Genomic DNA, 21,645 nt, shown 5'->3' with positions numbered 1-21,645 from the left:
GGCGTGAGCCACCGTGCCCGGCCGGTACTTTTTGTATTTATTATTATTTTATTTTATTGTTTTTTTTTTGAGACGAAGTCTCGCTCTGTGGCCCAGGCTGGAGTGCAGTGGCATGATCTCGGCTCACTGCAACCTCCGCTTCCCGGGTTGCAGCAATTCTCCTGCCTCAGCCTTCTGAGCAGCTGGGACTACAGGTGCACACCACCACACCCGGCGAAGTTTTGTATTTTTCAGTGGAGACAGGGTTTCACCATGTTGACCAGGCTGGTCTTGAACTCTTGACCTCGTGATCCACCCATCTCAGCCTCCCAAAATGCTGGGATTACAGATGTGAGCCACCATGCCCGGCCTTTATTTTTATTGTGTTAGACAGGGTCTCAGTCTGTCACCCAGGTTGGAGTTCAGTGGTGCAATCTTGGCTGACCGCATCCTCCACCTCATGGGTTCAGATGATTTTCCCACCTCAGCCTCCTGAGTAGCTGGGACTTCAGGTGTGTGCCACCATGCCTGGCTAATTTTTGTATTTTTGGTAGTGAGATGGGGTTTCAACATGTTAGCCAAGCCGTTTTCGACCTCCTGACCTTAAGTTATCTGCCCACCTCAGCTGCCAAAAGTGCTGGGATTACAGGCGTGAGCCACTGCACCCCACCAAATTTTTTTTTTTTTTGAGACAGAGTCTCATTCTGTCACCCAGGCTGGAGTGCAGTGGCGCAATCTTGGCTCACTGCAACTTCTGCCTCCTGGGTTCAAGCAGTTCTCCTGCCTCAGCCTCCCAAGTAGCTGGGATTGCAGGCGTGTGCCACCACGACCAGCTAATTTTTCTTTTTTTTTTTTTTTTTTTTTAATATTTTTAGTAGAGACAGGGTTTCACCATGTTGGCCAGGATGGTCTCAATCTCTTGACCTCATGATCTGCCCACCTCGACCTCCCAAAGTGCTGGGATTATAGGCGTGTACCAGTGCGCCCAGCGTTTTTTTTTTCCTTTTTCTTTTTCTTTTTTTTTTTTTTTTTTTTAAAACAGAGTCCCGCTGTGTTGCCCAGGCTGGAGTGCAGTGGCGTGATCTCTGTTCACTGCAACCTCCACCTCCCGGGTTCAAGTGACTCTCCTGCCTCAGCCTCCTGAGTAGCTGGGACTACAGGTGCCTGCCACCACGCCTGGCTAATTTTTTTATTTTTAGTAGAGATGGAGTTTCCCCATGTTAGCCAGGATGGTCTTGATCTCCTGACCTCATGATCCGCCCACCTTGACCTCTCAAAGTGCTGGGATTACAGATATGAGCCACCGCGCCCATCCCCAGCCAAACAAATTACTATTAATTAAGGACAGTTAATGAGAACTAGAAAACACTTTTCAGATAAGATGTTCTTTTTGCTATTGTAAGATTTATTGAGTAGTAATTTGCCCTAAGCAGATTACTCTCAATAAGTTCCCATCTCTCATTTTTCATAGGAAGTTCTTCTCATTACCCAACTAACATCGTGCTACCTTTCAAGCAGGTACAACTATATCTTTCATATCCTAGGCAATCTTAGAACTATCATTTGCTCCCTGCCTTTACCTACATATCTGAAAAAGTGGATTTTTCACAGGCCTTAAAAAGACTTGGATTTTTGGTCAGGTGCATTGGCTCACGCCTATAATCCCAGCACTTTGGGAGGCCGAGGCAAGTGGATCACCTGAGGGTCAGGAGTTCAAGACTAGCCTGGCCAACATGGTGAAACCCTGTCTCTTTTAAAAATACAAAAATTGGCCGGTCGTGGTGGCTCACACCTGTAATCCCTGCACTTTGGGAGGCCAAGGTGGGCAGATCATGAGGTCAGGAGATCAAGACCATCCTGGCTAACACGGTGAAACCCCATCTCTACTACAAATACAAAAAATTAGCCAGGTGCGGTAGCGGGCGCCTGTAGTCCCAGCTACTCGGGAGGCTGAGGCAGGAGAATGGTGTGAACCCAGGAGGTGGCGCTTTCAGTGAGCCCAGATCGTGCCACTGGACTCCAGCCTGGGCGACAGAGCAAGACTCTGTCTCAAAAAAAAAAAAAAAAAAAATTAGCCAGGCGTGGGGGTACACACCTGTACTCCTAGCTACTCGGGAGGCTGAGACAGAAGAATCACTTAAACCCAGGAGGTAGAGGTTGCAGTGAGCCAAGATCACGCCACTGCACTCCAGCCTGGGTGACAAGGGTGAGACTCTGTCTCAAAAAAAAAAAAAAAAAAAAAAAAAAGACTTGGATTTTTCTCTCACTTTTAGTTTGAGGGATTCTCCTCTTCCAGTTAGGAGATGCTTGCCTCCCTTGTATGGTAGAGTCTTTCTACTAAACCTCACATTCTTTTGCAGATTCTTCCCGGCAAGCACTGGCAGCTCCACTTTTGAACCTTCCCCCAAAGAAAAAGTAGGTTCACATTTGTGGGAATCATCTGAGTTTTTAAAAAGTGCTAAGTGTGCCAGATTGACACCCTGGCTTTGTGTTCCAGGAATGCTGATTATTATGAGAAGATCTCTGATCCCCTAGATCTTATCACCATAGAGAAGCAGATCCTCATTGGTTACTATAAGACAGTGGAAGCTTTTGATGCTGACATGCTCAAAGTCTTTCGGAATGCTGAGGTATTTTTCACTGACTTCAAACAGATTTCACAAGTTTGTTCTGAAGAGAATTTGTATAGAAGTTTAAGATTTTTATCCTCCTCTATCAGCCATATTTCTGGTTGGAAAAGCCAGTCATTTTTATTGAGTACCCTTGGGGTATGTGTTACAGTATACTAAATATTATAGAAGGCTATGTATGAAGACATTGATATGACTAGAATGGAAGGTTAAATCATTCCCCCTCAAAAAAATAATTTTTGTAAAAAACTGATTTAGTATTAAACCTTTATGACTGCATTATATAGATATTTTAATACATTTAACTAATATCTGTAGTTTCTTTCCTCAAAATAAGTACATGTGAAATATTCAGAAATATGTGTAGGTAAATGTTTTATATATATATGTGTATGTATGTGTGGGTGTGTGTGTGTGTGTATATATATATATATATATATATTTTTTTTTTTTAATGAGACAGAGTCTTGCTCTGTCACCCAGGCTGGAGTGCAATGGCATGATCTCGGCTCACTGCAACCTCCGCCTGCCTCCCGGGTTCAAGCAATTCTCCTGCTTCAGCCTCCTGAGTAGCTGGGATTACAGGCGCCTGCCACCACGCCTGGCTAATTTTGTATTTTCAGTAGAGACAGGGTTTCAGCATGTTGGCCAGGCTGGTCTTGAACTCCTGACCTCAGGTGATCTGCCCACCTTGGCCTCCCAGAGTGCTGGGATTACAGGCGTGAGCCACGGCGCCTGGCCAGTAATATATCTTGAGGATGGAATTGAGGAGTATCACAGTGATAGATTATGGAATAGCTGAAGCTCATTGGAGAGAAAGTGGCCTTGAACTGATTTAAAGGACAGGATGGACTATTGTATGGTGCATAGAAGAGAGGAGATTATTCAGTAATTTTGACATACCTTGGAGAGGTGTTTGGAAGACAAAAGCGCCTACTAATAAAGGAATAATTGGCCGGGTGCGGTGGCTCACGCCTGTAATCCCAGCACTTTGGGAGGCCGAGGCAGGCGAATCACAAGGTCAGGAGATCGAGACCACGGTGAAACTCTGTCTCTACTAAAAATACAAAAAATGAGCCGGGCGAGGTGGCGGGCGCCTGTAGTCCCAGCTACTCGGGAGGCTGGGGCAGGAGAATGGCGTGAACCCAGGAGGCGGAGCTTGCAGTGAGCCAGGATCGCGCCACTGCACTCCAGCTTGGGCGACAGAGCAAGACTCCGTCTCAAAAAAAAAAAAAAAAAAAAAAAACAAAAAAAAGATAAAGGAATAATTGAAGTTGAAAGACGAAATGAGAAAGAAAAATAGACAAGTGAGAGAAGAATTAGAGCAATCTCAAATTGTAACATTCTTCCTACTGAAACCCACCTTCCACATAGATTCAACACCTGTAGATCTGTCACAGATATCCACAAGACAAAGGTGTATGTTGAACTTCTACACTACATTATGCTTGTGACATTAATTCATATTTCATGATCTCTGTGTATTTGATCTTGTGGACAAGGAGGCCCGTGACAGAATTGAATGACAGGTCAATTGAGCAAATGAAAAAATAACTTGCAGATTCTAACTTGAATTTATTTTAGTTTAGTTTAAGTTGTTACCAACTGTCTGGCAGTATATTTGATACTTTTGAAAATCTGTTAACCAAAATGGGAGGGTAAAGAAAGTCATGCTACCTCTTCAGGTAAATCGTTAAGCCAAATTGAGAGGACCAAACATGATTTCTTTATTTGCTTTCTTCAGAAGTACTATGGGCGTAAATCCCCAATTGGGAGAGATGTTTGCCGTCTGCGAAAGGCTTATTACAATGCCCGGCATGAGGCATCAGCCCAAATCGATGAGATTGTGGGAGAGACAGCAAGTGAGGCAGACAGCAGTGAGACCTCAGTCTCTGAAAAGGAGAATGGGCATGAGAAGGACGACGATGTTATTCGCTGTATCTGTGGCCTCTACAAGGATGAAGGTCTCATGATCCAGTGTGACAAGTGCATGGTGAGGGTCAGGAAATGAAGCAGAAGCTTGGTCCTGATGAGCATGGTGACCATATTCAAAGAAGAAGCCCATGCTTCTTTTGGATTGGCTTGAAAGGCTTTTTATGAACTGTAACTTAGCCTTGGTTTCTGTTAGGTTTCTATGTTTACCATATTGCCTTTCTCCTCTTACCTCTCTTTCTTTCACTTTATCCCTTCTTTTTCTTTCCTTCTCTCCTCTCTTCTTGTTTTTTTGTTTTGTTTATAAGATAGGATCTTGCTGTGTCGCCCACACTGGAGTGCAGTGGCACGATCTCAGCTCACTGCACCTCTGCCTCCCAGGCTCAAGCAGTCCTCCCACCTCAGCCTCTCGAGTAGCTGGGATTACAGGCATGCGCCACCATGCCCAGCTAATTTTTTTTTGTAGAAATGGGGTTTCACCATGTTGCCCAGGCTGGTCTCGAACTGCTGAGCTCAAGTGATCTGCCCACCTCAGCCTCCCAAAGTGTTGGGATTATAGGCGTGAGCCACCACACCTGGCTCTTTCCTTTTTTCTGCCCACTTTTCACTGTACACTTCTCACATAATCTGGATCAAGGAGAATGACAGTATTTTATATAGCGCTTTGCCTTTTGAATCATTAGTGATAGTATACTCTATTAGTATGAATCCTCTGAGAGAGTGAAATATGTTAATACAGGTAGGGCTCCTGATGAAGGAGTCAAAGCCTGAATTTGAGCCCTAGTGTCCCCACTAATATATGTGAACACATAACTTTATGTGTAAAGTGGCTGTAAGTAACACATAGGATTGTTGGGAGGATAAAGTTAGACAGGGGTAAATAAAAACATTTTGTAGCTGTAAAGCCTTTCAGAATAGCCATAGCATTTACTTAAATTACTTAGTAATAGTTTAGTAGTCTATTCATTTGTTTTCCTATTCTCTCTCCATCTCCCCATTTTATTTGCCCGGATCTACAGATTATGAGTCAATCTGTATACTTTTGCTCAAAAAAGTCATTATTCTGTTTTCCTCCTATTTTATCATTTATCTCCAATATCTCATTCACCCAGTTATCACTTAGTTCCTCTTTTACTTTACCCTGACCTATTGCTAATTTTTTATTCTGGGCTCCCAGGACACTCTCAGTAAGTCATAGCCTCCATGTTCCCCCAAACTGTATGTTTTTCTGCAGGTGTGGCAGCACTGTGATTGTATGGGAGTGAACTCAGATGTGGAGCACTACCTTTGTGAGCAGTGTGACCCAAGGCCTGTGGACAGGGTAAGCTGCCCCTCATAAAACTCTGATCTATAAGTAGGAGAGGTAGCACATGGTATCTTACCTGTCCTGCTCCTGCTTTGCAGAATTTCCTTTAATAAGTTATTCAACCTCTCTGGGCCTTGGCTTCTTAAACTTTACAATAAGGGTCATAATTCTGTTCTTCCCTATTTCAGGAGTATGATCAAAGGGAAAATAAAATACTTAGAAATCTGTGGAAGGAATGGCACTAGATAAAACTAAGGTTTTTGGCCGGGCACGGTCACTCATGCCTGTAATCCTAGCACATTGGGAGGCTAAGGTGGATGGATTGCCTGAGCTCAGGAGTTCGAGACCAGCCTGGGCAACACGGTGAAACCCCGTCTCTACTAAAATACAAAAAAAAAATTAGCCAGGCGTGGTGGCATGCGCCTGTAGTCTCAGGTACTTGGGCGACTGAGGCAAAAGAATTGCTAGAAACCTGGAGGCAGGTGTTGCAGTGAGTCGAGATCACGCCAGTGCACTCCAGCCTGGGCGACAGAGCAAGACTCCATCTCTTAAAAAAAAAAAAAAAAAAAAAAAAACCGGCTGGGCGGGGTGGATCATGAGGTCAGGAGTTCGAGACCAGCCTGGCCAAGATGGTGAAACCCCATCTCTACTAAAAATTCAAAACTTAGCTGGGCATGGTGGCAGTGTGTGCCTGTAATCCCAGCTACTCAGGAGTCTGAGGCAGAAGAATCACTTGAACCTGGGAGGTGGAGGTTACAGTGAGCTGAGATCACACCACTGCGCTCTAGCCTAGGCAACAGAGCAAGACTCTGTCTCAAAAAAAAAAGAAAAAGGCTGGGCGTGATGGCTCAGGCCTATAATCCCAGCATTTTGGGAGGCCGAGGCGGGCAGATCACAAGGTCAAGAGATCAAGACCATCCTCGGCCGGGCGCAGTGGCTCATGGCTGCAATCCCAGCACTTTGAGAGGCCGACGCCAGTGGATCATGAGGTCAGGAGTTCAAGACCCTGTCTTGAAACCCTGTCTCTACTAAAACTACAAAAAAAATTAGCCGGGTGCAGTGGCAGGTGCCTGTAATCCCAGCTATTTGGGAGTCTGAGGCAGGAGAATCACTTGAACCTGGGCGGCAGAGGTTGCAGTGAGCCAAGATCATGCCACTGCGCTCTAGCCTGGGTGACAGAGTGAGACTCAGTCTCAAAAAAAAAAAAGACCATCCTGGCCAACATGGTGAAACCCCATCTCTACTAAAAATACAAAAATTAGCTGGGCGTGGTGTTGCGTGCCTGTAGTCCCAGCTACTTGGGGGGCTGAAGCAGGAGATTCACTTGAATCTGGAGGCAGAAGTTGCAGTGAGCCAAGATTGCACCACTGTACCCCAACCTGGCGACAGGGCAAGACTCTGTTTCAAAAAAAAACACAGAAACAAAACTGAGGTTTTTATAAACACTATCAGATGTCCATGAAAGGAATAGCTTATAGAATCCAGAACTTGGTATTCTTAACGTCATTTATGTTAGACAGTGGTTTAAGTGAGAAGAGCACTGGACTCAGAATCAGCAAACGTTAGTGTTAGGCTCACTTCATAGGAGAGAGGGTGGGTGGCTTGCCTAAGTCATTAAGTGGGTTCTTGGCTTGGCTCTGCTATCTTTATATGTGTGATTTTGGGCAAGTCAATTTTTAAAAAGAAGAGATTTAGGCAGTATTTCTTAACAGTGTTGCTGTTGTCATGTTTAGGTGCATAGTTCTTATTGTGATGGATGCATTTCAGAATGTTTGGCTTCCTTGGACCCTGGGCATTAAATACCAGTAGTATTACCCAATCATTGTAATAATTAGTCTCCCTTAACACATTTTCATATGGCCCCTAGATTACATAGAGCAACTACACAATTAGTGCTTCATAAAACATAGATTGAGATACTTAGCCTATCACTTTTGTCCTCTACCTTCGCTTTTCCAGGTTTAACAACTGTAGTTGCTTTCATCTTTTTTGTATATCTGTGATATATTGAAATGACTAAACAGTAAGTTTTGATTGATTGAGAATTCTAGGTTTTAGTTCTTTTTCTCTCCTGAAGAGAAATAAGTAGGCTGAATGTAGTAATTCCAGCCCTTATACATTGGCTTTCTGCTCCTATCAGGAGGTTCCCATGATCCCTCGGCCCCACTATGCCCAACCTGGCTGTGTCTACTTCATCTGTTTGCTCCGAGATGACTTGCTGCTTCGTCAGGGTATGTATTACAGGAGCTAACCCTACTTGTCAGAGGTGACCTTTCTGTATAGTAGGAAGTCTCTGCTGTCTCCTTCATAGTCATTGTCTCCATACAGCCTTGAATAGCAATAAAATGTAAGTTTTTATATCTGCAGTCCTTGTGCTTACATGCATCACCTCTCCATCAAATAATACTAATTTGAAATGATAGACATGTTATAAAGCTAATTTTAAGACTCGAAAAACACATAGGAAGCTCAAGAAATAGAATGCCTACCTTATATTATTGTCGTAGTCTAGAATTGATTATCATCACTTAACACTGCTGCTTTTAGCTCTCTGTATTTATACTGTTTCCGATTATGAGTTCTATGTAGATCCTGAGTCAAATAAACAGATGCCTAACAGAATTCATACAAGAATCATTTTATGTTTCTTCTGTGTTCTGGGTCTTCCTAGGTGACTGTGTGTATCTGATGAGGGATAGTCGGCGCACCCCTGATGGCCACCCGGTCCGTCAGTCCTATCGACTGTTATCTCACATTAACCGAGATAAACTTGACATCTTTCGCATTGAGAAACTTTGGAAGAATGAAAAGTATGTGCTGAGGTCCTGTCCTTTTCTTCCAGCCATGCTGTACCAGCGGAGCTGAATGTTCACTAGGATCTTGCTAATCAGTTAAACCTCTCCCTTCTCACTTTTCCTTTTTTAGAGAGGAACGGTTTGCCTTTGGTCATCATTATTTCCGTCCCCACGAAACACACCACTCTCCATCCCGTCGGTTCTATCATAATGAACTATTTCGGGTGCCACTATATGAGATCATTCCTTTGGAGGCTGTAGTGGGGACCTGCTGTGTGTTGGACCTTTATACGTATTGTAAAGGTAAGTGATCTGGGCTAGTTAAAAAATGACCTCGGGGAGGCAGCCATCTTGCTGTTGCTGCGTGCTGGTGTTGGAGGACCCTCCCTGCTTCAGATTTACCAACAGCATGAATCAAGAAAAGTTAGCCAAACTTCAGGCTCAGGTCCGGATAGGGGGCAAGGGTGCAGCTCGCAGAAAGAAGAAGGTGGTACACAGAACAGCTACAGCTGATGACAAAAAGCTTCAGAGTTCTCTAAAAAAACTGGCTGTGAATAATATAGCTGGTATTGAAGAGGTGAACATGATTAAAGATGATGGGACAGTTATTCATTTCAACAATCCCAAAGTCCAAGCTTCCCTTTCTGCTAACACCTTTGCAATTACTGGTCATGCAGAAGCCAAACCAATCACAGAAATGCTTCCTGGAATATTAAGTCAGCTTGGTGCTGACAGTTTAACAAGCCTTAGGAAGTTAGCTGAACAGTTCCCATGGCAAGTCTTGGACAGTAAAGCACCAAAACCAGAAGACATTGATGAGGAGGATGATGATGTTCCAGATCTTGTAGAAAATTTTGATGAGGCATCAAAGAATGAAGCTAACTAAAAGTTTGGTTTTTGGAAGCTGGCATGGACTAGATTTAACAAATCAGCTATGTGGTTCCAAAGTTTTACAGACACAGAGAACATCACCTGTTACTAGTTCAGTAATATAAATATTTTGTATATTAATAATGCTGTTTGTTCAGCATTTTTCGGTCATTTGATTTTGCATTTTGCACTTCCTCCCAGGATATTTTTTTGGTCAAAATATGAAGTATTGGTGCAGTTTGAGGGTGTTTTGTTTTTTTGATTCCTGGTTTTTTTGTTTTTTGTTTGGGGTATTTTTGGTGTATGTATGTTTATGTATGTGTGTGGGTATGTGTGTATACAGTGGAGAGCAAATTGGAAAACAGTTCTATTTATCCTCCTCCCTCCCCAGTAGAAATTTAAAAAAAAAAAATCTTTAAAAAAAAAAAAAAAAAGCCGGGCGCGGTGGCTCAAGCCTGTAATCCCAGCACTTTGGGAGGCCGAGACGGGCGGATCACGAGGTCAGGAGATCCAGACCATCCTGGTTAATACGGTGAAACCCCGTCTCTACTAAAAAGTACAAAAAACTAGCCGGGCAAGGTGGCGGGCGCCTGTAGTCCCAGCTACTTGGGAGGCTGAGGCAGGAGAATGGCGTGAACCTGGGAGGTGGAGCTTGCAGTGAGCTGAGATCTGGCCACTGCACTCCAGCCTGGGCGACAGCGAGACTCCGTCTCAAAAAAAAAAAAAAAAAAAATGACCTCGGCCAAGTACAGTGGCTCATGCCAGTAATCCTAGCAGTGTGGGAGGCTGAGGCAGTCAGATTGCTTAAACCCAGGAGTTTGAGACCAGCCTGGCCAACATGGCAAAACTCTGCCTCTATAGCCAGGCATGGCACTGTGGGCCTGTAGTCTCAGCTTCTGCGAGAATTGCTAAGCCTGGGAGGCAGGGGTTGCAGTGAGCCAGGATTGCACCACTGCACTCCAACCTGTACAACAGAATGAGACCCTGCCTTTAAAAAAAAAAAAAAAAAAAAAAAATGACCTCAATGACCTCATGTCTCCTGTTCATTGCCCACCCCATTCTTGTTGTCTGTATATGATGAAAGATTCTCCAAGGTTAGCTATGAAACTTCAGAGAGCTATACTATATTTTTCCTTTCTTTTACCTGGTGCTTTGTACTCAATAAACGTTTATTCTTTTTTATTAAATTTAGTTAATTTTCTTAATACTGTGTTCTAATTTCAAATTCCAGCTCCACCACATTTTATCTATGTTCCCTTGGGGAATTTACTTAATCTAAGTATCAGTTTCCCATTGAAAATAAGGATTATTATCTATTTTAAAGAGTTCTTAAAAGATTATATAAAATAATCTACAAAAGCACTCAGCCTAGTTTATGGTTTAGAGTAAAAGCTCAATATATGTTATTTGTCATTATTAGCAGAGTTCAGTTGCCTAGACTGTTCTCTCAGAATCATAGCAAAATAGTCTAAAAGAATATGTATTCCATTCCAAAATTGACAGACTGCTTGCAGTTCTGTGATGCTGATGAGTCCTCCTTGTCTCAGTTAAAAAGCGTTCATTTACAAATGTGCTTCCCTCAAATTTATACTTCTATTCTTTTCTTGTAACTCCCCCATAACCTGCTCTGTTTTTCCCTCAAAATACTCCCTCACACATCCCTGCAGTACTCAGTTTACATTTTTGGTTTATTTCCATCCATTCTGCTGTATATTTACTTTATCTTTTGTTGACACTAGTGTCTGAGAACTCTTTTTCCAACAACTACCAAATGCTTAGTTGTCCTACCTCTTTAGCTACCATGTAGGGTTTTAAGGATCTAGCTGCTCTCCCATTGGTGTGTATGGGGTCTTTGGGCAGCTCAGGGGGAGAAATGGGGAAATAGGATTTCTTAACACTGGTTGGACCCATAGGGAGACCCAAAGGAGTGAAGGAGCAAGATGTGTACATCTGTGATTATCGGCTTGACAAGTCAGCACACCTGTTTTACAAGATCCACCGGAACCGCTATCCTGTCTGCACCAAACCCTATGCTTTTGATCACTTCCCCAAGAAGCTCACTCCCAAAAAAGATTTCTCGGTGAGTCTCCTTCCTTTCTTAACACTACATGTTAGGACAATCTGGTTCATGCATGAAATTCACTAAGCGAAAATCTTCATGTAGCTCTCTGCTTCTTCATCCAAATTCCATCCCAAGCTCTGAAAATCTCTGTCTCTATTTGGGACATTTGAACAGCATAAGTACATTTCCTCACATAGACTGTATCTCAGAAAATTGTTGATTACAGTGTTATACCTTTCCTCTTTTCTCTTTCGTCTGTTTAATCTTTGCTGTCGAGTCCCACATCTGTAGGTTTTTGTTTTGTTTTGTCTTTCACACCCATAATTTTAAGAAACAAGAACCCTGAAAAACGCCTTTTTTTCCTCTCATTGAGAACACACCTATAAAAGAAGAACCTTCACAGAAAATAATTCAGGGCTTTTTCTTTTTATGCCCGCATTAAAAATGGAAGACATGATCATTATGTAAAATTTGTGAACATGGTGAAACCCTGTCTCTACTAAAAATACAAAAATTAGCCAGGTGTGGTGGCGTGCGCCTGTAATCCCAGCTATTCAGGAGTCTGAGGCAGGAGAATCTCTTGAACCTGGAAGGCGGAGGTTGCAGTGAGCAGAGATCACGCCATTGCACTCCAACTTGGGTGACAGAGCGAGACTCCATCTCAAAACAATAACAAAACGAATAAAATTTGTGGTAGTGATGTTTATTGTGTAAACATCATGGTGACTCGTGTGTAATCTCAGCACTTTGGGAGGCCAAGGCAGGAGGATCACTTGAGCCCAGGAGTTTGAGGTTACAGTAAGCCGATTGTGCCACTGCACTCCAGTCTGAGTGACAGAGACCCTGTCTCAAAAAAAAAAAAAAAAAAAATTAAGTATAGAAGCATTAAGAGGAAAAAAGTTATGTATATACTCCACTATCCAGAAAATAACCATTTTTAACATTTTCATTTTCAGACTTTTTCCTGTATATTTTTTCTTTCAAATTGTTGAGAACCGTGTGCCAGTTATATGTTTTGTCATTCATCATTCCATAAAGATTTTGATCATCCATTCATCTGTTTGCTTTAATAAAACCCTGGCTGAGCTCCTCATTTTGAGTCTTCTTTTAGTGGGCCTGTCAAAATTCATAGCTGTCACCCTGGAATCCCTAGAAATAATCTAACCAGAGCCGGGCACAGTGGCTCACGCCTGTAATCCCAGAACTTTGGGAGGCCAAGGCAGGTGGATCACAAAGTCAGGAGATTGAGACTGGCCTGGCTGACATGGTGAAACCTCATCTCTACTAAAAATACAAAAATTAGCCAGGCATGGTGGTGCACGCCTGTAATCCCAATTACTCGGGAGACTGAGGCAGAAGAGTTGCTTGAACCCAGAGGCAGAGATTGCAGTGAGCCAAGATTACGCCACTGCACTCCAGCCTGGCGACAGGGCAAGACTCCATCTCAAAAAAAAAAAAAAAGAAAAAAGGAAAGAAAAAGAAATAACCAGAAAACAAAGCAATACATTCCTGTTTTCCCTATTTTTTTTTTTTTTTAATTTTCCAAACCGTCTTTTGCATTCTCTGCCCACTACCAGGTCTTTCCTCACATCAAGACTTATTTGGTCTTGCTTGCTCAATCAATAGCTTACTGATTAGCTTTGAAACCCCAACCTTAACTACAGTCATGTGTAACATGTTTCAGTCAACATTGGACTGCGTATGCAACAGTGATCCCATAAGATTATAATGGAGCTGAAGAATTCTGTCCTGTCATCTAGTGATGTCATAGCTGTCGTAACATACTGCAATGTATTACCTTTTCTGTGTTTAGGTACACAATACTTAACATTGTATTACAACTACCTATAGTATTCAGTATAGTACTGTGCTGTATATATAGGCTCGTAGCCTAGGAGCAATAGGCTATACTAAATAGCTTAGGTGTATAGTGGGCTATACTATCTAGGTTTGTGTAAGGACACTTTATGATGTTTACATAACAATCAAATCACCTGACGACATACTTCTCAGAACATATCCCCATTATTAAGTAACATGACTGTATTTAAAAGGTGAAATGGAGTAGAGAAAATCGTGCACTTATCCCTCTCATTGACATCCTGGGAGCACAAAATGCTGATAATCATTGTGGCCTGCATATTAATAGAAGTACTAGATTTCTCATCTTAAAACAAAGTCACCCAAGTTGTCTACTGCCCTACTATGTTCCTTATCCTGAGTGGCCCCAGAGGACAGCTAGCTTTCCCAGCTTCTACAACATGCTTACCTCTTCCTTTTCTTATCTGCAGCCTCATTACGTCCCAGACAACTACAAGAGGAATGGAGGACGGTAAGTCCTATGGGGGGATATGAGGATCCTAAGGGATTGACCAAGAGCTTGAATGGAGCAAGAAAACAAACAACTACCCACTCAGCTCCACTTCTAGGACTGGGTATTCTCTGCAGAATAGCCCAGGGTAGCGCCAGCACTATGGAAGAACTAAACTTCAGTAGATGTGATCCCATTATGGAGCCTTAGTTGGAGCAACAGAGAGATGTGCAGAGATTTGAAACAGAACTCCAGACTCAGAAAAGTTTCTTTTAGATGTCTGTAAGCTTTCCCCATTACCTCAAGGTATATCAGCTCTTGGTGCCTCTATCAAGGAACAGATGTAGCGAGTACAGTTTTCACTGAGGTATGAACTATGGGTTCATAGTGTTCATTTTTGCTTATTTTGTACATGAGGATTATTCCTAACGAAAGATGACAGAAGGCTTTTTCTTCAGTCTCCTCATCTGTTCAATGGGGGCATAACAACTGCTTTACCTACACCAATAGCTTACCATAAGGGAGAAAATATTAGACTATTGAGGTAAAAAAGGGAAGCAGGGGCCGGGCGCGGTGGCTCAAGCCTGTAATCCCAGCACTTTGGGAGGCCGAGACGGGCGGATCACGAGGTCAGGAGATCGAGACCATCCTGGCTAACACGGTGAAACCCCATCTCTAAAAAAAAAAAAAAAAAAAAAAAAAAAAAAAAGGGGAAGCAGGAAAATTTAAAACTCCATTTAAATATTTATTATTGTAGTTGGATTATTGGCATCACAAGGTTGTGCCATACTTTTCTAGTTATGAAGCAGTCATTTAGAACCAGCTAAGCAATTTTATTAGCCCTTGTATATTTTATGGATTCCTATATCATTTGTGCATATTCCTAAGAGAAATAATAAAAGTTGAATTTTACAAATAAAATTAAATTTCAGGTAAAGGTGGCCGGGCGCGGTGGCTCAAGCCTGTAATCCCAGCACTTTGGGAGGCCAAGATGGGCAGATCATGAGGTCAGGAGATCGAGACCATCCTGGCTAACATGGTGAAACCCCGTCTCTACTAAAATATACAAAAAACTAGCCGGGCGAGGTGACGGGCGCCTGTAGTTCCAGCTACTCGGGAGGCTGAGGCAGGAGAATGGCGTAAACCTGGGAGGCAGAGCTTGCAGTGAGCTGAGATCCGGCCAGAGCGAGATTCCGTCTCAAAAAAAAAAAAAGAAAAAAAATTTCAAGTAAAGGTAGTGATTTGTTCAAATAATAATAAAGCAAAAATGAAAGTCAAGTTTCTTACCTCAAGCTCTAAGTGCTGGACTCCAGGATCTCAAGCCATCCTGAGATCTCCTTCCCTTCATCCCCTTTTCCTCCTCAAGTGTCTTGCACTAAATTCAAATATCCTTCTGGCAGATCATCCTGGAAGTCTGAGCGCTCAAAGCCACCCCTAAAAGACTTGGGCCAGGAGGATGATGCTCTACCCTTGATTGAAGAGGTTCTAGCCCGTCAAGAGCAAACAGCCAGTGAGATACCCAGCCTGGAGGAGCCAGAACGGGAGGGGGCCACCGCTAACGTCAGTGAGGGTGAAAAAAAAACAGAGGAAAGTAGTCAAGAACCCCAGTCAACCTGTACCCCTGAGGAACGACGGCATAACCAGCGGGAACGACTCAACCAGATCTTGCTCAATCTCCTTGAAAAAATCCCTGGAAAAAATGGTAAGAATAATCAGGTTCATATCTAGGGTTTAAGATAAATGTGAAATGAGAGGGAATGGAAAAAAAATTGTAATTACTGGTTCAGCATCCAAAATATTCTAAGAAAATGGTATAGTTCTTTCATAGGCTTGCTTTTAGTTATATCTTGGGAGTGAAACTGGAAGGTGAGATGATCTCCTCTAAAGAACCACGTTTTTCATGTAGGGCTGGAGGATGGTCTAAATTGCTTATAGGTCAGAAAAGGAATCATTGAGTTCCTGTGCTCTCCTTAGAGCTCAAATGTGGAATAAGGAGTAGGAGAGTGGTATTTTGATGAGCCTTCTTGGTTCTGTTTTCAGCCATTGATGTGACCTACTTGCTGGAGGAAGGATCAGGCAGGAAACTGCGAAGGCGTACTTTGTTTATCCCAGAAAACAGCTTTCGAAAGTGACCCTCAAAGAATGAGAACCTCAAGCATCTGGGATCCAGTGGACTGATTAGCTAATCAGTCCTGCCTCCTGCTCTCTGGGTATAGACCGGGGTGGAAAGGGTCTGTCCAGGCAAGGGGAATGGGGCCATGTTGTTGACATTAGGTACTTAATAAGCCTTGGAGCTAGTGGAGAGGGAGAGGAAGGGGTTCTGTCCAAGACAGTTCAGGTTAATTAATTTTCCTCTCCATTGCTTCACCTTAAGGGTTAATAATGTAGAGAGGAGGGAGAACCACACTGATGACCAGAACCTACTGGTACTTTATAGCATTTGCCCCTCCCCACAGCTTAGGTTTTTCTGTCATCCTCAGATCCCACAGACATTGCTAAGAAGCTACTTCCTATACCCAGGTATAACTCAAAATCCAAAGGGATAGGGCCAGGATCCCTATTCCTACCCCGTCTATTCTCTATTGGCTCCAAGAGCTACCCCAGAGACCTTAAACAGAAACAGTAGCTGGGGCTTCTTCCCAGATACCTGACTAGGGAAGTTTCTCTCTCCTTTCTTGCCCAACCAGGTCAAAGTAAAATGTGAGTTGACAGCTCAAAGCACTTGTAACTGCTGCCCCCTCCCTACCTCTACTCCCCAAAATGGAATCATGGGATAGGGAAGGCCCCCATGGGGTCAGAAGGGCATGGTAGTTCTTGCAATTATTTTTGTTTTACCCTTCATAACCTGTCGGACATATTTTTTTCTAATGAGAAAGCCAGGCCCCCGCCAGCACACATGCTGTTTTTAATGCGCTGTAGTTCTTGTGTGTCTGCTGTGCTGTGCAAATGGAGATTCAGTTCAAAATAAAATCATTTAAAAACCTACATAAAAAGAACTCTAAACCCACCCCGGCAACAAAAGTCACTACATAAACTGTTCAGCAGTATTCACCTATCAGAGTATTTGTTGTGAGTATAGATTATCAATTGAAAACACTACTCTTGTTTTCTTAATTGTACAGTTTTCAATGTCCCTTTCTTAAAGAGACAGTGTATTTCTCTTCACCCCTAGTCCCATCTTCCCTCACCCTCCTGAATGACATCAGGAGGTATATCCAGGGTGTCTTCTTCCTTCCTACTCTCTTGACCAGAAGTTACCAGACTATACTGTCTCTTTAAAAATAAAATTTAAAAAGCTTTGTTGTCTTTTCAGACATACATATGCATATATGTTTTAGATGTTCTTATAAGAGAAAAGATGGTTTTTAAATGTGCCAAGTTGTGTGTGTGTGTGTATATATGTGTGTGTATGTGTGTGTGTATATGTGTGTGTATATATATACACACACACACACACACACACCTGCTGCGTGATTGGTAAGCAATACAATAGTAAACATGTCCCTATTACTTTTTTCTAATATTGGACCAATGCTGTCCTAATTGTACATTTCCCCTTATGGTGACGATGCTCTGACTCGTTTAGGTAGACACATTGACCACCTTCCATTCCATTGAATATTTTTTTCTTTTTCCCCTTTCTGTGTCATTCTTGAGGAAAAAACAAAAGAGATAGGGGATGCCAATGATCCCCTTGAGCAGAGAAAAAAAGGAAAATAAATATTTTATTAAAGAAAAAAGAGAATTAAGAAAATAGTTTGGAGTATTTTCTTACTGTAGAGAAGCACTGTACATTACTAAGAGACCTGGGTATAAGATACTCACATGTGGAGCTGGAAAAATCGCATGTCCAAGCCCGTTTGAGTGGTTTCTTTTGTTTTTCATTGCAGGGAGTGGGTGGGAGGGAGGTGGGACTAGGGGCACTTTGGGGGTCTCCTTTTAGTCAAAAGCGAGAAAATGACAAGAAAGAGATTAAAATTCAATGTTTCCTTTATAGTGTTAAACACTAAAATTTTAAAAAAGATGAAAAAGAAAAAAAACTTTGTAAAATGCGAGAACAGAAGCAAAAGACACTACGCTCTGTCATTTTATCTTTCTTTTGTTGAAAGACTAAAAAAAAACTGAAATGTTTTTTAGACAATCAAATGTTAGGTAAGTGCAAAAACTTGTTTTTTCTTACTGGTGTAGAAATTAATGCCTTTTTTTATTTTTCAGTTATTTTATAATAACGAAATAAAAAGAACCCCCCAGCTGCCAGGAGGGTTTTGGTGTTTGAAATGCGGGGCAAAGCACTACATCACTGCAAATAGATACAGAGTTAGTCTGCATGTCTGTAGGCTGTGTGATTGCGGAAAATATAAATGCTGCTAATATATTTCCTTTTTACAAAAGCATATCTAAATAGATGATTGTTTTGATGTTAATCTTTGTAAATTATGTATTACCAATTTTAACATTGGATGTAATTGCATACAAAGCTTGCATCTCAATCCTTGAAAGTCTAGTATTAAATGGAAAAAACTTTTCCTAACTGTGGGCTGATGAGCTTGTTATTTTTTTCCTCCTTCTTATCCCCCATTTATCTTCCAAGAACAACTTCATCCTGTTTCCAAGGGGATCTTTCTGGAACAACATCATAAACATACTAGGCTGCACATGAGCACACTCACTGCTGTTGACTACTGGATAAAGTCAGTACTAGGATCTTTCTAGTCTGGACCCAGCCTAATCAATCAGCACAATAACAATACACACCAAATGTCCAGTTGCTTTTTTGTTTTTTGTTTTTGAGACAGAGTCTCCCTGTTACCCAAGCTGGAATGCAGTGGCACAGTCTCAGCTCACTGCAACCTCCACATCCCGGATTCAAATGAGCCTTCTGTCTCAGCCTCCCAAGTAGCTGGAACTACAGGCATGCACCACCATGCCTGGCTAATTCTTGTACTTTTTGTGCAGACAGGGTTTCACCATATTGGCCAAGCTAGTCCAGCTGTTTTGTTGGGTTTTTTGGGTTTTGTTTTGTTTTGTTTTTGAGACAAAGTCTCACTGTGTTGCCCTGTCCAGAGTGCAGTGATGCATTACAGCTCACTGCAACCTCAACCTCCTGGGCTGAAGCAATCCTCCCAACTCAGCCTCCTGAGTTGCTAGGACTACAGGAGCACACCACCACACCTGGCTAATGTTTTTATTTTTTGTAGAGACGGGGGTCTCCCTGTGTTGCCCAGGCTAGTCTCAAATTCTTGGGCTCAAGTGATCCAGTCACCTCAGCCTCCCAAAGTTCTGGGACTACAGGCATGAGCCACCACGGCTGCCCAGCTGTTTCTTTTCTTTTCTTTTTTTTTTTTTGAGATGGAGTCTCACTCTCACCCAGGCAGGAGTCCAGTGGTACAGCCTTGGCTCACTGCAACCTCTGCCTCCTGGGTTCAAGGGATTCTCCTGCCTCAGCCTCCCAAGTAGCTGGGATTGTAGGCACCAACCACCATGCCCAGCTAATTTTTTTTGTATTTTAGTAGAGACAGGAGTTTCAGCATATTGGCCAGGCTGGTCTCGAACTCCTGACCCATGCGTGATCAAAGCCCACGCCTCCGCCTCCAGAATCTGCTGGGATTACAGGCCCTGAGCCACCATACCTGGCCCCATTGTTTGCTTTTTTTTTGGGGTGAGATGGCTCTGTAGCCAGGCTGGGTGGGAGTGCATGGATCAAGCTCCTGCAAGCTCAAACCTCCCAGGTTCATATCCGTTCTCCGGGCCTCAGCCTCCCAGTGGCTAGGACTACAGTGGCCCGCCATCATAGCCGGCTATTTTTTACATGTTATTTCTCCAAGTAGAGGAGGCCAGGGAACACTTGTAAATTCACCAGGATGATGGTCTCGATCTCTGTCGTGGTCATGCGGCCTCCCCAAAGTGCCTCAGGATTACGGAAGCAGGCCACAGCCCGGCGGCCCCAGCTATTTTCTTTTTTTTTTTTTTTTTTTTGGGGCGGGGTCTAAATCTGCGGGAACGGGTGCCGTGGGATCTCGGCTCATATACCAGGCTCAGCGCGCCTCGGGTTCCAGATCTCACCATCAGCCTCCGGAAGTGGCCTTTCAGGACTACGCTTCGCCACTGCTGATTTTTGTATTTTAGTAGAGGCCGAGTTTTACCCGTGTTAGCCAGGATAGTCTTGATCTCTGACCATATGATCCGTGATCGGCCTCAGTGCTGGGATTGGGAAAGCAGGCCGCGTGCCCGGCCTAAGCCCAGCTATTTCTTAACCATGCCATGCAGGCAGATCACCTAAGGTCTCAAAAGCAAAACAAAACCAGCCGCCAGCATGCCTATTCTACATCTCCATCAGCTGTACGCAGCCATCATCATCTTTCGTTACCAGTGCACTGGGATAGGCATTATATAGCTTTGGGCTCGTTTTTAGGCCACTGTGTGTTAGACCATTTTATCATAAGCAGTTTTCATATATTTATTAATCCTCACAAAAGCACTTTGTGGTGGGTACCAAATCCCAATTTTATGAGGAAATTGAAGCAAAAGACAATTTAGGTAACTTGCCCAAGATCACATAGTTAATCTTCATAATAACTCTCTGAAGTTATTCCCATTTTCTAAGAGTGAAAACTGAAGCTCAGGAAGGTTAAGTAACTTGCCAAAGGTCACCCAGTAACTAGGGTTGGAGCCAGAACTCCAAAATCTGTGTACTCCTCCACAAATAGAAAAGTGTCGTAAGTAGACAAAGTGACCCTACTCATTAAGGAAGATAAACTCATTCCTGCAGATAACTGAAAAGCCTACCAAAACTTTGTCCCAGACATAAGTTAAACATTTAGGCTGGGAGTTCAGCTAGAATACAGTTGCTCAGAAGTAGCAAGACAGCTTACTCCAACAGTTCAATCTCTACTCCTACAAGGACTTGAGGTTCAAGACTAGATCAGAGGGCCCTACTGTTACATAATGGTTTCTTCATGACTGCAAAAACAATGTGTTACTGTTACATTTTTTTAAGATTATCTTTAATTTTTTCTTTCTTTTTTTTTTTTTTTTTTGAGACAGAGTTTTGCCCTTATTGCCCAGGCTGGAGTGCAATGGCGCGATCTCGGCTCACCACCACCTCTGCCTCCCAGGTTCAAGCAATTCTCCTGCCTCAGCCCCCCAGATAGCTGGGATTACAGGCATGTGCCACCGTGCCTGGCTAATTTTGTATTTTTCGTAGAGATGGGGTTTCTCCATGTCGGTCAGGCTGGTCTCAAACTCCTGACCTCAGGTGATCCATCCACCTCAGCCTCCCAAAATGCTGCGATTACAGGCATGAGGCACCGCGCCCAGACGCTTTTCTTTAGTTTTTGACCTTTGGATCTATTGCAATTGTTCTATTCTAGATCATATATATATATATATATATATATATCAATTCTCCTGCCTCATTTTGAGAGGGATGCCCTTTCTCTGTCTTACAGGCTGGAGTGTAGTGGAGTGCTACGGTGAAATCAAAACTCACTGCAGCCTTGAACTCCTAGGCTCAAGTGATCCTCCCACCTCAGCTTCCCAAAGTAGCTGGGACTACAGGTGCATGCCACCACTCCCAGGTTTTTTTTAATAGACTGTCTTGCTATATACTGCCTGACCGCAAGCAATCCTCCCACATCAGCCTCCCAAAGTGCTGGGATTACAGACATGAGCCACCACACCTGGCCTCTCTTTTTACTTGGAACTTTTTGTTGTTGTTGTCAGGTGCCTGGGTTACTTGGAATTATATCATCAGAGTGATA

At 43.0% G+C, this 21,645-nt stretch overlaps 2 protein-coding genes across 16 annotated transcripts in view; both read left to right on the top strand.

The window, feature by feature from the left end:
* Nucleotides 1-18,416, top strand: part of ASH1L (ASH1 like histone lysine methyltransferase) — a 231,662-nt gene extending 213,246 nt beyond the window's left edge. For 13 of the 14 annotated variants that reach the window (XM_017947692.2, XM_031658272.1, XM_031658333.1 and 10 more), the window contains 11 exons: nucleotides 2,340-2,394; nucleotides 2,477-2,609; nucleotides 4,354-4,602; nucleotides 5,776-5,862; nucleotides 7,988-8,078; nucleotides 8,519-8,657; nucleotides 8,773-8,945; nucleotides 11,426-11,592; nucleotides 13,866-13,906; nucleotides 15,286-15,587; nucleotides 15,926-18,416. In XM_017947692.2, the coding sequence (XP_017803181.1) occupies nucleotides 2,340-2,394; nucleotides 2,477-2,609; nucleotides 4,354-4,602; nucleotides 5,776-5,862; nucleotides 7,988-8,078; nucleotides 8,519-8,657; nucleotides 8,773-8,945; nucleotides 11,426-11,592; nucleotides 13,866-13,906; nucleotides 15,286-15,587; nucleotides 15,926-16,017 (1,529 nt within the window). In that variant the 3' untranslated portion in view covers nucleotides 16,018-18,416. The remainder of the gene's footprint in view (nucleotides 1-2,339; nucleotides 2,395-2,476; nucleotides 2,610-4,353; nucleotides 4,603-5,775; nucleotides 5,863-7,987; nucleotides 8,079-8,518; nucleotides 8,658-8,772; nucleotides 8,946-11,425; nucleotides 11,593-13,865; nucleotides 13,907-15,285; nucleotides 15,588-15,925) is intronic. The other variant, XM_031658304.1, reaches the window with a different exon arrangement.
* Nucleotides 8,952-9,910, top strand: LOC101019099 (transcription factor BTF3 homolog 4-like). Of its 2 annotated transcripts, XM_003892785.3 has the most exons (2): nucleotides 8,952-9,219; nucleotides 9,422-9,909. In XM_003892785.3, the coding sequence occupies exons 1-2, from the start codon at nucleotides 8,971-8,973 to the stop codon at nucleotides 9,488-9,490; spliced, it is 318 nt and encodes a 105-aa protein (XP_003892834.2). In that variant the 5' UTR covers nucleotides 8,952-8,970; the 3' UTR covers nucleotides 9,491-9,909. The 2 variants fall into 2 exon arrangements, with proteins under 2 accessions (XP_003892834.2, XP_009181164.1); XM_009182900.3 differs by having other exon boundaries at nucleotides 8,952-9,910.
* Nucleotides 18,417-21,645: the final 3,229 nt, after the last annotated feature.

This window comes from Papio anubis, chromosome 1, assembly GCF_008728515.1.
Source record: "Papio anubis isolate 15944 chromosome 1, Panubis1.0, whole genome shotgun sequence".
Classification (NCBI taxonomy): domain Eukaryota; kingdom Metazoa; phylum Chordata; class Mammalia; order Primates; family Cercopithecidae; genus Papio; species Papio anubis.
Note: the sequence above shows the minus strand (reverse complement) of the source record. Positions and strands in the feature narration are given on the sequence as shown.

What these genes read in the sequence shown, in the direction of transcription:
- LOC101019099 (XM_009182900.3), top strand. Translation starts at nt 8,971, where the DNA reads ATGACCTCGGGGAGGCAGCCATCTTGCTGTTGCTGCGTGCTGGTGTTG.